This window comes from Apus apus, chromosome 4 (assembly GCF_020740795.1).
Source record: "Apus apus isolate bApuApu2 chromosome 4, bApuApu2.pri.cur, whole genome shotgun sequence".
NCBI classification, from domain to species: domain Eukaryota; kingdom Metazoa; phylum Chordata; class Aves; order Apodiformes; family Apodidae; genus Apus; species Apus apus.
Window position 1 is genome coordinate 44,842,287 of NC_067285.1, and position 13,737 is coordinate 44,856,023.

The following is a 13,737-nucleotide window of genomic DNA, read 5'->3' on the forward strand; positions in this document are numbered from 1 at the left end:
AATTCCTTGCTATTGAAGCCACTCTACACAGTTTTTATAACCATTTGCAGATATATGCAAAATGTCACTGATGCTTTTGCTTATGTCACTCATCTCTCCCTTTCCTGCCCTCTATTTTAATCCGTAGAGAAGACTGGAGCATATATCACTCATCCCAACATGGATTATTTTGAAATCAGTAGGACTTGGACCTGTGCAATGTAACAGATTAGGAATCTGCAGAAAAAGTTATATACATGTGTAGACCAAGCTAGAAAAAAACCCCTGATGCTGATCAAAATAGACTTTAATGTTTTGTAACATTTCAAAGAGGGCAGGGTAATGCAACTGCATGAATATTCCTGTTCTACTTTATGGTAAAGATGGATTATAGTATAGATTACAGTGTCAGATGTTACTCTGGGGGATAAAACAGCAGTTGTTTTTTGTGCAAACTTATCTGACTACCTAAGATTTGAATCTAATGTACCGTTACTGTGTACCTGTTGAAGTTTTTAGTAGCACCAGTTTACAAGCCAGCCTGTAAAATGAGGTTATCTGGGGCTTGGGGTTAGGGTTCCCTCCACCCTGTTAACACAAGACACCCTCCAAAATCAAGTTCATGCCACTATAGCAATAACAACAATGGAATAGAATATTAATCTTTCTTGGTGAAAGAAGCAGAAGTAGGGAGACCAGAATTAACAGCAGAAACCTCACAAATCGCCCATGGCTTTTAACTCATTTGATTACCTGTTTCAACAGTTGCACCTCATTTTGGTGATGGCAGAAAGCTGCTCCTGGTTCTGGGTGCAGTGAAGATGTTACAGACTATCAAACCATTTATCCTTTCTGGGCTGCAGTCTGAGCCTTTGCTACATCACAGAGAGATCAGATAGTCTTAGTTTCACATTTTCAGGTTTTGGTCTTCAGCTGTTATTCCCAGACATTTTCTTTTCTTTAAATGAAACAAGTCCAGGGGAGCAGTAGTATTATGCCCTACAAAATGCCATGACTTAAAATGAATTATTTTACCAAGTTTTGATCAAAGTTTCTGAAACATTCAGCATTTCAGAGGATGGAATCTGCTGAGCATGATGCTCTGTAGCTAGGAAGATTTTTATCTGCTCGTGTGCTGTTCCTGCAGCTTCACTCCATTTGGTAGCTTGTCAGTGCTAAACTTTGTCAGCAGTGTTGTGCCTCTGAGAACTAGGAATGGTAGACACAAAGAAATAAAAGCTCAGAGACCCACCACTTCTAGGACTTTCTGTCTTTGAACTTACTGTTTAACACTGTCTCTAAACAGAACACTAGGTACAAAGAAGCAGAGAGAATTTGGTTTCAGAAATGTTTGCAAGCCACTCGGCTGCTGACAGCTGTAAAACAGATGTAAGCTGAGGAAAAAGGCATCTTCACAGGGATGGATTGTTTGTTTTTTTTTCAGAGCTAGCAAGAGAACTGGATTTCACAGAAGAGCAAATTCACCAGATCCGAATTGAAAATCCTAATTCTCTTCAAGACCAGAGCCATGCACTCCTTAAATACTGGCTTGAAAGGGATGGGAAACATGCAACAGGTTGGTTTCCAGCTGCAGTACATAGAAGTGTCTTCAGTTTGCTAGTCGAGCTGACAGATCTGTATTATAATCACAAAAAGAAAATTTGGGTAAAACTGGGGCTATAGAAAGAATGGCCATAGATTGTACTTTTTTTAAGCTTCTCTGTATAATGTGGCATGTCATTGGATTCTCAAGAGGGAATAATTGAATCTTATTCGTTTGAGGGCAAGCAAAGTAAGAGTGGAAAGACACTGAGGCCTCTTTTTCCTAAACTGAAAATGTTTGGGGAAACTGCCAAAACTTGTTAAAGGTAAAAACAAGCTAAGTGATGCTTTTTATAGGCAGCCCTTCAGCTAATTTTAGATTTTGCATAGCAATGCTTCTAAATGCATCTGGGTTTGATATACGATATATTGCTCAGCATCCGTCAGTATATGCGCTTCACATGGGAAAGAGAAGGGGGAGAGCATGTGGAATTCTTTCACTCTGCCACATGGTGTTGTTCTGCTGCCACAGGCACAAATCTGACCCAATGCCTCACAAGAATCAACCGCATGGATATAGTTCACCTGATGGAGACCAGCGGCATCGACTCGGCGCAGGGTCTCGGCAACCGCTCCTACGCGGAAATGGAGCAAACAATGGGGCTGGACCACAGCGAAGGTAACAGCTCCTTGGCCAGACTGCCCAGCACCAGCTGCCCTTCTGGAATGCTGGACTAGGGCCACCAAATGATCAGAGGGCTGGAACACCTCTCTTATGAAGACAGGCTGAGGGAGTGGGGGCTGTTCAGCCTGGAGAAGACTCCAGGGGGACCTTATAGCGACTTTCCAGTACCTGAAGGGGCTCCAGGAAAGCTGGGGAAGATCTGTTCACTAGGGAATGTAACAATAGGACAAAGGGTACTGGTTTTAAGCTAGAAAAGGCTAGATTCAGGTTGGACATTAGGAAAAAGGTCTTTAAGACAAGGGTGGTGGATCACTGGAAGGCATTGCCCGGAGAGGTGGTGGAGGCGCCATCCATGGAGACAATCAAGGTCAGGCTTGATGGGGCTCTGAGCAATCTGTTCTGGTGTGAGATGTCCCTGCTTAATGTAGGGGAGGACTAGATTACTTTTATGGGTCCCTTCCAAACCAATACATTCTAAGATTCTATGATAACCTGTTAACTCTTTTGACTGAGCACTAGCATCTCATTTTGAAAGTACAGATAATGTGGATGAATGCAAAGCACGATGTCACACAGGTCACTATTGCACCAGGTATTAAAGCTCTGCATTTGCTGATTCTTCTGAAGCAAATAAAGGAATATTGCTAGAAAATACTGCAAATACTTATGCCCAGTTTGTTGGGGATTTGTTTGCTTATACAAGTACTTTCCCAAAAGTTAAGAAGGTTGTGTTAGGGTTTGACCAAGCTTTGTAACAGGAAAACTATGTTTTGGAAAAACCTTTGGATTCAAATGTCCAGGATATTGTAATTCTGCTGTGATGCTCTTAGATTTAAGTTTAAAAGTTCAGTAGATTAACTCAACAGTTATTAAATTGTCTTCTGGAAGATTGCATCCTTAACTTAGTGTGAACTAGTAGCTTGGTAAAGTATTAGACAGCTGCAAACAGCCCCTCCCTAAGAGAATGTAGGAACAGAAGGGTTTTTGCTGTAATTAACATTCTAATTTCGCAACTGATGATTTTTAAAACATTAAGCTCCATGTCCAGCTCAAGTTCAGTACAGGCAGTTATGTTTTCCCCTAAGCTATTCTTCAGAGTTCAGTGGGTTCCCAGTGAATGTGCTAGTGAAGAAAAACCAAAGCCCAAGCTTGTGACTTGCAGCCTGTGGAAGAGAAACACACATGTTATTTTACACTTTTTTGACAGAATGAGAGGTTGGGGGAGGGTGGCTGTTTATATGCTCTGAAGCACATAAATAAGCTAGTTCTTGCACCTAGTCCTGTGTGAATTTCTTTGTCCACACTTTAGTTATTTTTTCCACATGTGGTTATTCATGGATAGAGGGGAAAAAGTCACTAAAACCTATCCTGATCTGCTGGGAAAAAAGAAAAAACTGTTGTGAATCTTCTTTTTTTCTTTGAAGGTTTCAAGATGAATTACTCCAGGTAAATTTCTGGGTAAATTTTGTTTTGCCTGGCTCAGTCAAGATTCGTTATTTGGCAATAGTAGTGGAAATCCAGCATTCCTTCAGCAACTTAGAGAGGTTATGTCTTCTCCCAGTCAAGATGTCTAAAAATTTCAGGGAATATATTCCATCTGGGGGTTTTGAATGCACATAGGGAATGAAGAGGACTGCCTGCATTCTAGTCAGATTTGGAATGACATTTCTCGTCTCTGTTTTTTAAAGGGTTTTCTGCACTGCAAGAAGAACTGTACAGCTCAAGACATAAGCAAGAACAACACAGAATATCTAAAGACAGTGAGCCAACTGAGCAGCCTCCTCTTGTCTCTGAGGAAGACGTATCTGTCAGTTATTCTCCTTTTCAGGACAGTACTCCCAGGAGTGAGGCAGAAGTATCAATGGCTGAGCTCCTGAGACAAGCACATAAGGAACAAGTAGAAGCTGAATTCTCAGGGAAACCCCAAGATGTGCCAGAAAAAACATCTGCTTCGCAGCGTGAATATTTGTAAGTGTCAAAAGACCAGAAGGAATGTAGTGATGCAGTCTCTTTTCCCAAAAAACAATAGGCAAGGTGTAGATTTGCAAGAGCACAGGTGACAGCAAAGCTTACATAAGTCCTTTACAAAGACCAAGTTTTGCAAAATAGGGTGCAATGTTTGGACATCTGTTTGGAAATTGCCTTGGGTCAGGAGGATGAGAGGGATTCCTAGACAGATTGCTCTGTAGTTATTGTCAAGGAGTTATTTCTCAACTTTGCTAGGTGGCAGGTGACATGACAATATTTGATCCGTGCCTAATGTTCCATTTATGGAAATTGGAAAGCATTGCATGATAGTAACTTCCCTTGAACCTGTAATTCCCAGTGTCACAACTCCAGGAACAGAGCAGTCTGCAGCACCACTAACTGGAAAAGCAGCAAATGAAAAATCTACACGCTTCAGTGCAGCAAAGGAAGAGAGAGAAAAACCCTCCCCACTGCCCCCATCATCTGCTCAGAGAGGTGCATCTCCCATCATCCAGGAGGCCGAGGACCCCCGACTCCACCAGGAGGACCCCTCTCCAAGGAGATCTAGTCTGGTGATAGTGGAGTCAACTGATGAGCAGACGGAAAATTTCGGAAGAGGCTATGAAGAGGAATCTTTAGAAAAGGTAAGTAACAACTTTGCCTCCACGTAATTGACGAGGAAGAAAAAGTTTTCTATCTCGCTCGTTCCTTAAAATGAGAATATTTTTAATTTGCCTGATTAATCCCCATCTGCAATTGAGTCTTTTTTCCTTTCCTCTGTGGTTACAAGGGCCCTTACAAAGAAAGGCAAGACTAGCTCAGAGCAGCGCGAAGAATGACATGCAAAGTACTGTAAAGTTAGTGAGATTGAAGAGATGCTGCAGGATGTACATTGCAGAATGCTAAAGGATGTACTGGAAGAAAAAGAACTTGAGAATGGTGGTTCTGTAGCATGCAGGCAGGAAAGAAATGGAGAGAGGAGATGGAAGGGAAGAGCAAGACCTATGTGAGGTAGGTAATGGGTTGTGCAAGACAAAGGAAGCTTATTGTGGAGTTTGGAGAGGGGAAAACGTCAAGAGGCAACAAAAGAAAGCAACTGTATGGCTTTTAGGGGAGCATTCCAATTACTTTATGGGTAAAGGTTTAAGAATAAACATTTTTATTTGCCTGTTCTAAGTGGAAGAAAAGGAGAAGGCACAATTGGGCAGGAAATTAGTTTTCAGTGAAGTTAGAGCAGAGAACACAGTTCTGCTTAAGCAGAAATTGTTTCCTGTTTTGACGTTTGCCTAGAAACGGGCTCTTCTGTCTTTGCTTTTTGTGTTGCCAAGTGTACCTCCCCTGGAAGGAAGAGTTTCAGAGCTCAGGAGAGAGCTGACTATGAAATGTGTAGGATAACTCAGATGTTGACAGATGGGCTACAATAGAACTCAATGCAGAGGCTGCTGTAGGAAAGGCTGCCCTCTAAGATACTGTACTTGTGTTTCCCTCCAGTTCTTTTATTGTAGCAAAACAAAAACCACAAGCATCACCAAAATGAAACAACCCCCTCTTATTTAATTTACTGTTTATGCTTTTGTACTGTTGATATTTTCCAAGTAGTTCTTTTCAGCTTCTCTTTGCCTTCTGACATCTTTATTTAAATGTTTAATTCTTCCCTATGCAGGAGAGAGAAGAACTTCAACACTTGTTACTAATTTTTCTTGATCTTTCCAGTGCTAAGGCTATTGATACATTCTCCTCTAGTTAAACACTGTTTAGTCCTGCTGTCTATATGCTGCATTAGGTACTTGCCAGAATGGAGGATTAAAAGGCTTTAATGTAATTTTCTCTGCAATTAATACAGAAACCATATGCACTCTGAATGAATTCCAGAGTTGGTGTCAGTAACGCCTTCTAGTCCACCTGCAACAACGGTGTGCCACAAATTGCAGGTTGTCTCTGGCAACCTCAAGAGCACTAAGACCACTAAGAGCATCCTACAGAATTAATACCACAAAGATTCCTCCTTCTTTTTATCATATGCTAATGAACAGCTCATGTATAGTCAGGTGGCCAAAGCCTCCTGCCCCACGTCAGTGTTTCACAGATCAAAGACAGGTAAGAGGCCAAAATCCTAAAAGCAAAGCAAACATTTTCAGAAGTGAAGGTGGTTTTAGATAAAAGCAAGGCAGAACCTGTAACTACTGGTGGTACCACATACACAGCACTGCTTCCATGCTTCCACTAGGAGCTAGCAGAGGAGTTAGGTGGGCTGGAGATCAGCTCGGACGAGGACGAGATGGTCACCACCAGGGTCATTCGTCGCCGGGTGATTATTCAGGTACTGAGTGTGGAACGATGGCACGAGCCTATGGCAGGCCCTGGTAACACCCACAGGCTTCCTGCTGAGACAGACCCTTGGCTGGTGGCTGTCTGGAATGCTGGAATGCTCCTGAGTAATGCATGGGCATTGGATAAGCCATTCCAATACCTTTTCTTGGAGGGAGGATCATAGTGTCCCTGCTAACCCAACTAAATCCCACGAGGGGAGGACAGGAGGACAAGGACTTCTCCACCCCACACACGGCATGGTCAGCTCACATGTACTTGCCTGTCCATTGTGGCAGAAGTTTTCTTTGCATGACTTTCTAAGTAGTGATTTGCAGAACCGTTTGGTTTTTTTCTAACATTTCCCAATTTTTATTTTCATTCTTTAACCAATTAACCCGTTTTAAAATTGCCTATTTGAAGTTACCTACATGAAGGCCTTGCTTCATAAAGCTTTGTTCTTTGTCACACAGGCTGATAGTATGCCTGAAATGCCACCAGAAACAGTCACAGAAGAGCAATATACAGATGAACATGGCCACGTAGTGGTGAAGAAGGTATTGTCAGTCATGCCCCTTGCTGCCTTCTTACTGTCCCATAAAAGGAAGGATAAATACATCCACATCCATGCCAAATTTTCTGTTGTGAAGTGGGCCTGATTTTTGAGAGTAGAGTGTGGAAGGAACCAGAATTTCTGTTCGTGAGAGATGCCAAAGTTTTAAGAATTGTTTTGATTCACAAGATCATTCTCTGTTACAGTTTATAACTTAACATCACATATTTTGTTAATTTGAAGCCAAGGAAAATTCTGCATAGAACCACTTATCTGAGAAAAAGTGTTTTTTAAAAAAAAATAAACAAACTCAAACAAAACAAAACAACCCACCACAAAACAACCCACACAACAACAATTTTCTCTCAGATCATATTTGCTTATATTAATGAAGCTAATGGAGAGCTGGGGCTGCAAGAATCATCTAAATCCAGAGTTTACATCTTCAGGATCTCCACTCATCTGTGGAGGCTCCTAAATCTCTGTATGTGTACATTCAGTTCAGTTTTTATGGCACAAAGTATATAGAAGGTACTTATTGTGTGATGGCCTCATAAAATAAGCATTTTCAGACCTTGCTTGTAAAAGTGACTCCTGCACAGCATGGAAGAGGAACTTCTGTGCTCCTGGATTTATCTGACAACTCAGTGCTCAGAGAATCATTCTAGGACTTGGCTGACTTCTGCTGGTGGCCAGCTCCATCTTCTGTCTCCCAATAAAACATCACAGACCCTCAGCTGGATAGCATGTCTCTGGAAGCTGTTTGAATTCATACTAAAATTAACAACCCCATCCTGAGAAGTGTTCTCTCATCTTGAAGCCCATAGTGCTCTTCTGCTCCTCTTTGGCTTGCCAGTGCCTGCAAAGTTTCGGCACCAGATTAATCTCTGGAGTAGGTTAAATTTATCTCACTAGTTCAGCAGTGGTTACCACCATCAGTGTTACAACATGATGTCCAAGTGAGTCTAGTTCTAAGCATTTAGTACCTGATAACCTCTTACTTTCAGAAGCCTTTTTGAAAATGTTTTCTAGCCGTTGTCAAGTATGTTTACTCTCTAAAATACTGTACCTCATTTCCTAAGAAGAACTACTTCTTTAGAGAGTCATTCCAATCTCTATATTGTGCCCACTTGTGAAGTAAGTTGGTGGAGGCTTTGCTGTGTGGTAGCCTAAGTAGGGTGAAGGCACCAACTTGTAACAACAGGTACTTGTGAGCACGGGTGTTAAGTTCTTGTGCAGGAAAAAATGCCTTTTGAGTAGAAAATATTTATCCAGAGAATGAGAAGGAATATGTTTCTGCTAATTCTTTTGGGATAAAGCTCTATTTTCTTCCCTCAGGTCACTAGAAAGATCATCCGGCGATACGTTTCTCCAGAGGGCACTGAAAAGGAGGAAGTCATCATGCAAGGAGCACCACAGAAGCCCATCACTGTTGAGGAAGGAGATGGATATTCCAAAGTTGTAAAACGGGTCGTGCTGAAGAGCGACAGTGAGCAGTCAGAGGTGAGACCTTCTGCTTCCCTGGTGATGGTACCAAGCAGCTGCAGACCAGCAGTGGAAGGGGTTCATGCCAACAACTTTCAGTTCTGAGTGATACTTTAAAAAAGTTTTCTTGAGGATGGAAAGACCTGGGAATCAAGACAGGGAAAAGGCTGGGGGTGGGAAGATGGGCAGGGAAAGAGGGCAGTTTTCTCTGCAAGTAAGTCAGGATACAGATTCTGTGATTCATGAGAAGTACTGATTTCATAAAGAAGCAGCTTTGCACTAAGATGACATAGATATCTGGCAAATTTCTATTTCTTATTCTGCCTCTTACTCTAACAAGAAAATTAGTGAATGTTGTAATAAAATGATCTGATGTTTTCTGGGTTTCTACAACTAAGCCCTTCTAAAGTGACACAGTTATATTAGATTAAACTTACTGGTGTGTTCTTTGCTTTGAAGAGGCTAAAAAACTTTTAGTTTTGTGCAAACTGTTTGTAGAACCAGGTAATTAATAAGAAAAAAAAACCCTGAGAAGGTAAGTGCTTTTCAGTTTATCTTTTCCTGCTTTGGTTCACCGTGTAGCCCCACAGACGTTTCTATCAGCAGAACTGAGGGGGCGGCAGGGGGCCAGAAGCCAGGCCTGGGGCTTGTCCTCAGCAGCTCTGCAGCTGATGGCAGCAGATAGCAAGTGGTCATTGGAAAGGCTTAGAATGTAGTCACCATTCTCTCTTGTCAGAAGGAATTCTCAAGAGTAAGGTAACAAGAAACCAAAGTTGTTGTTGTTTTTTTTTTTTGTTAGCTGACCATGCCAGAGCTACATTTTATCATATGGAATCCATATCCATTAAATCTGTATTTTGCCAAACAAAATCATGTTTGGCACTTTCCCGTGGTGCTCTAATATTCTGCTCTGTTGGTCCTGTAAGAGTCTCTTGGTTTCACAAGTGACTCATCTCTCAGAACAGCATCTTAAAATGAGGGTATGGACTGAGACCCCTAACTGGTGCTGCCTGTGTGAACTCAGCAAGGATGCTCAGCCAGAGCTCCACTTGTTACTTGGTGCAACTGCAGAAGAAACTTCTTCACTGAAAGGGTCATGAAACGCTGGAACAGGCTGCCCAGGGAGGTGGCTGGATCACCATCCCTGGAGGTGTTTAAAAGATGTCCAGGTGTGGTGCTGAGGAACATGGTTGAAGCCTTGGACTTGGTAGTGTTAGCCTGTGGTTGGACCTAGTGATCTTTTAAAGGTGTTTTCCAAGCAGAACCATTCTGTGCTTCTGTAACTTCTGCTTTCTAACCCTACAGGTGACCCTGTCTGAACCTGCTGTTTTGCCCAGTGCCTCCAAGTTCCAGTCTGAACCAGTGGAAGGCCGGAAGGTCAGCAAAGTCATCAAGACCACTGTGGTGCAAGGAGAGAGAACAGAGAAACACCTGGGGGATACCAGCTTAGCTACTGATCTGCCATCAGCCAAAGAGGACTTTGAAGAGGTAAAAGTGCCTTTTAAATATAAATATTACAGCAGGTGTCACAACTTACCTGGGGACAAATTCCACTCTATTGAAAGTTGTGTTGGTGGAGCACCAGACTCAGCTACTGAGTGTAAAGCTCTGTTGTGACACTCAGCCCTATTGTAAGAGGATTAGTATAGAAAGTGTGTGTATGTGGGAAGCTGACATGACAGAAATAACTGTGAAACATTCTAAGGTCCTAAAAAAGCCATGGAGGCTTTTAGTGAAGTTGTTAGAAGTCCTGGGTGAGATTACTGGTAAAGTTCATTCATCTGAATTAGAAATTTTAGAAAAATGTTCACATTTTAGAAATGGATACAGTTAAGTCTGTTCACTGGGCAAGGTGATGAATTTGTCCTTGAAAGGAAGAAACAGCTGCTCAGCTCATGAGCACCTTGCTGTGGCACAATTATTAGTAAAACGAAACTGACCTACAGAAGCAGCAGTAACTGGTCTCTGCATTTGAGGAATATTTGAAAGGATGCAAATGGCAGATGGGAGGCAGATGCTTCGCTTCTCTCAGATGCTTCTTTTCATTTTCTCAGCATTCAACTTCATTAATATAAAGCACAAAGGTATTAAAAGCAATTCTCTTCTGTCCCAGGTTCTTGTTTTTTGTTTTTAATTTGCAGTTTATGTTTTAATTTGAGGCTTTGAGCTATACAGGTAACCAAATGAAAGTCCAACTCCCCGCTTTAGTAGAGAAAGAAATCCTGAAAGAGGACGGATCAATTATTAAAAGGTTTGGCTTGGCATGTCAATTAATTGTGACTAGAAAAGGACTAACAAACTCATAATAAAGGAGTGGATTTCAGTGAGTGTCTGAAATGAAACCACTGGCAGCACATAAAGCTTAACAGCATCGGTTAGGACACTAGATCAGCACAAATGTTGTGTTATTGGCTGTCAGAAGTGAGGCTTGTTCAGAAGTAAATGTTCAAGAAATTAACCAGCTTAAATCATGATTGTGCAGGGCAACAACCCTGTATGTCACCTTCAATACAGCAAATATTTTGTCTTGTGTGGATTTCAACACGTTGCATGTCAGTGTGCTACAGCATGTTTTTGCTGGGCATCTAAACCAGAATGCTTCCTCAGAGTGCAGAAGATGAACTGCTATTAATTCACATCATGAAAGCAGTGAAAGCAGTGGTGTGTGTTGCATTCAGAGTGCAGAACGAGTATCTGACCTCAGCAGCTGGCTTGAGCTGCCAGCCACAGCTCTTATGTCATATTAAATGAAAAAAGGCTGGAAACAGCAACTCGTGAGGAGCATTTATTCAAACCTTCAGGAACTGTGGGCTTTTAAAGTTTTCTCTTTTGTTTTGTTGTAGGACAAGGCTAAGTAAAGCCAGCACGCAGAAGAGGACTGTGATGAAGGATCGGTATGGAAAACATGTTCACATAGAAGAGGTGGAAGACACACCAGAAGCACTACCACAGGATGACCTCCACCATGACCTCCAGCAGCTTCTGAGACACTTCTGCACAGAGGACTGGAAACAGGAGGCGAAGTGAGAAGCTGCCACCCCTCAGCACCACCACGTCACCACCCATCCCCTGCGCAGCATTCATCTCCCAGGTGTGGACATCCTTACCTACATCATCACTGGAAGACACTGCCATTTCTACTTGTGCAGATGCAGCGAATTCATTTCTTCCCCCCGCCCACCCCACCCCCCCGTTTGATTTTGGGTTTTTGTTCTTTTTTACCCTGTAAGCTAATTTGTGACCAAAGATAGCATCCTTCATTCGGGATGATTTATCCACCGAGCCGTCGTCTTTGTGCTGCACTGGGAATTTGTCAGCGTCGCCACTTCTTGCTGTTCCTTTGCTTCTGCACTGGCTTCATGAAATTGCATTTGTCGAGCCAACTTCATCTACAGGCCTCTTCAAGTGACTGTGTACATGCATCATACAAAAGGGAGATAACATGTAAACTGTAAATAGCAAGAGTGTTTGGACTTACAGGACTGCAGAACACACACTGCCTGTGACTACAATTAGCATCATGGATTACAAGGTCTATTGACACTGCTGAACAGCAATTAATATAATAATGTTAACACAAGCGACTGCAACCACAGACTGACTGAGGAGGAAGCCCTGCAGAGCTCCTGCATCCGTAAGACTTCCAGTTTAGGGATCTGTTATAGTTAAAGGCTCTAAGAGTCAGGCTAAAAACCTGGAAATTCAGCTGTTCTCACCAAGGAACAGCTGACCGTGACCATTAGCACTTCTGAGACCTTGGGACAGCCACGTAGAGATTTCCAGAAAAAGAAAAACCATACAAAAAAAAATTAAAGAAAAGAATACCCAGTTAGGCAACTGACTTGCTAGCAGCTATATCTATGGCACATTTGCATACGGTATTAAAATCTTTTAGATCTGGACATGTGGCAGGGTGTATGAAACAATTATAACTACAGTAGTTTCCTGTTTTCATCACTGCTTAGCAAACCACACTGTCTTATTGGTGGTACTTCCTGCTGGCCACTGCACTGTAGATAACTGTGGGAGAAAGACTTACCCACCATACAAGGAGAGTAATTAATTCACCGTGTTTTATCAAGATTGCCTCTTATCCGATACATGCATGTGGCATTTGAAGGTCAGAACCAAACCCTCCTGTACTCATGCCAGCTTGTTAGCCCTCTTAGCACTGAGCGAGCAGTTTTTATCTTCCAATTAAGTGTTTTTTAAAGAGAAAGTGCTCACAATCCTGGAAAGCCAGTTTCTGTTCAGATTTTCTTATCTATCTATCTATCTATCAATCAATCTATCATATATATTTCTAAACCAACCCTCTGAAAACCATGATAGCAGGTGTGCACTTTTCTTTTCTAAAAAGGGAACACAGAGATCTGACATTTGGGGAGTCCTATAACAACATTTCATGGAGGGGGCGCGGCAGTGTTTTAGCATATATAATACACACACAAACTTAAGTGTTTTTAAACAGCTCTTTGATTTTTTAATAGTATGCTCAAAACCAGAGTAGAACAGATCCTCTCCTCTAGCAGTAATACTTTTCCCAAGCTTATCTGGCCTTCTACCATTATGGGGTTGTTTGTGGTTTTTTTTAATCAACTCACTCAGTGCTCAGAACAAGGGCACTTCCTCGTTAAGGTAACGATGCCAAAAGCAGGGGAACATCTCTGGAGCTGTGGCTTCCTGCAGGTGAAACAACCCCAGGGGCCACACCGACACTTTTTTTGGCAGGCAGGAAAAAAACAAAACGAAACCCACAACAACAAACAAACCAACCAACCAACAAAAGTGTTTTGGCAGCCAAACCGAATGAGGCCCGTGACGAAACATTTCACAAGGCATCATGGCTTTCTTACCATCAGAGACAGCACAGGATGATCTTCAAGGATGGGGCTCTAAAGAAATGCATTTCTGTTGTGTTACTTGCGGTGCAGATGATGTTCTGTGTAACAACATAATGGTTATTCACCACTTATTTTGATTTTTTTTTTTTGCTGTGTTATCAAAGAACTTGAATACTGTGAGAAGAAGTGAATTTTAAGTTGACGAATCAGCATCTTGTTCCCATGGTGATAACACTAATTGAATATATCTATGAGGGCATGTATTAGTTAAAAATTAAAAAAAAAATAAAAATACAACACTAACAATACATAGCTGCAATGTGTACAATGGCTGATTTAACTAAATAAAAATGTACAAGTGTTAAATGTAGAAA

At 41.9% G+C, this 13,737-nt stretch overlaps 1 protein-coding gene across 9 annotated transcripts in view; it reads left to right on the top strand.

The window, feature by feature from the left end:
* ANK2 (ankyrin 2) overlaps positions 1-13,737 on the top strand; it is a 179,733-nt gene extending 165,996 nt beyond the window's left edge. For all 9 annotated transcript variants that reach the window (XM_051617957.1, XM_051617958.1, XM_051617959.1 and 6 more), the window contains 10 exons: positions 1,424-1,555; positions 2,054-2,200; positions 3,895-4,174; positions 4,533-4,818; positions 6,402-6,494; positions 6,955-7,038; positions 8,373-8,537; positions 9,825-10,007; positions 10,679-10,770; positions 11,363-13,737. In XM_051617957.1, the coding sequence (XP_051473917.1) occupies positions 1,424-1,555; positions 2,054-2,200; positions 3,895-4,174; positions 4,533-4,818; positions 6,402-6,494; positions 6,955-7,038; positions 8,373-8,537; positions 9,825-10,007; positions 10,679-10,770; positions 11,363-11,546 (1,646 nt within the window). In that variant the 3' untranslated portion in view covers positions 11,547-13,737. The remainder of the gene's footprint in view (positions 1-1,423; positions 1,556-2,053; positions 2,201-3,894; positions 4,175-4,532; positions 4,819-6,401; positions 6,495-6,954; positions 7,039-8,372; positions 8,538-9,824; positions 10,008-10,678; positions 10,771-11,362) is intronic.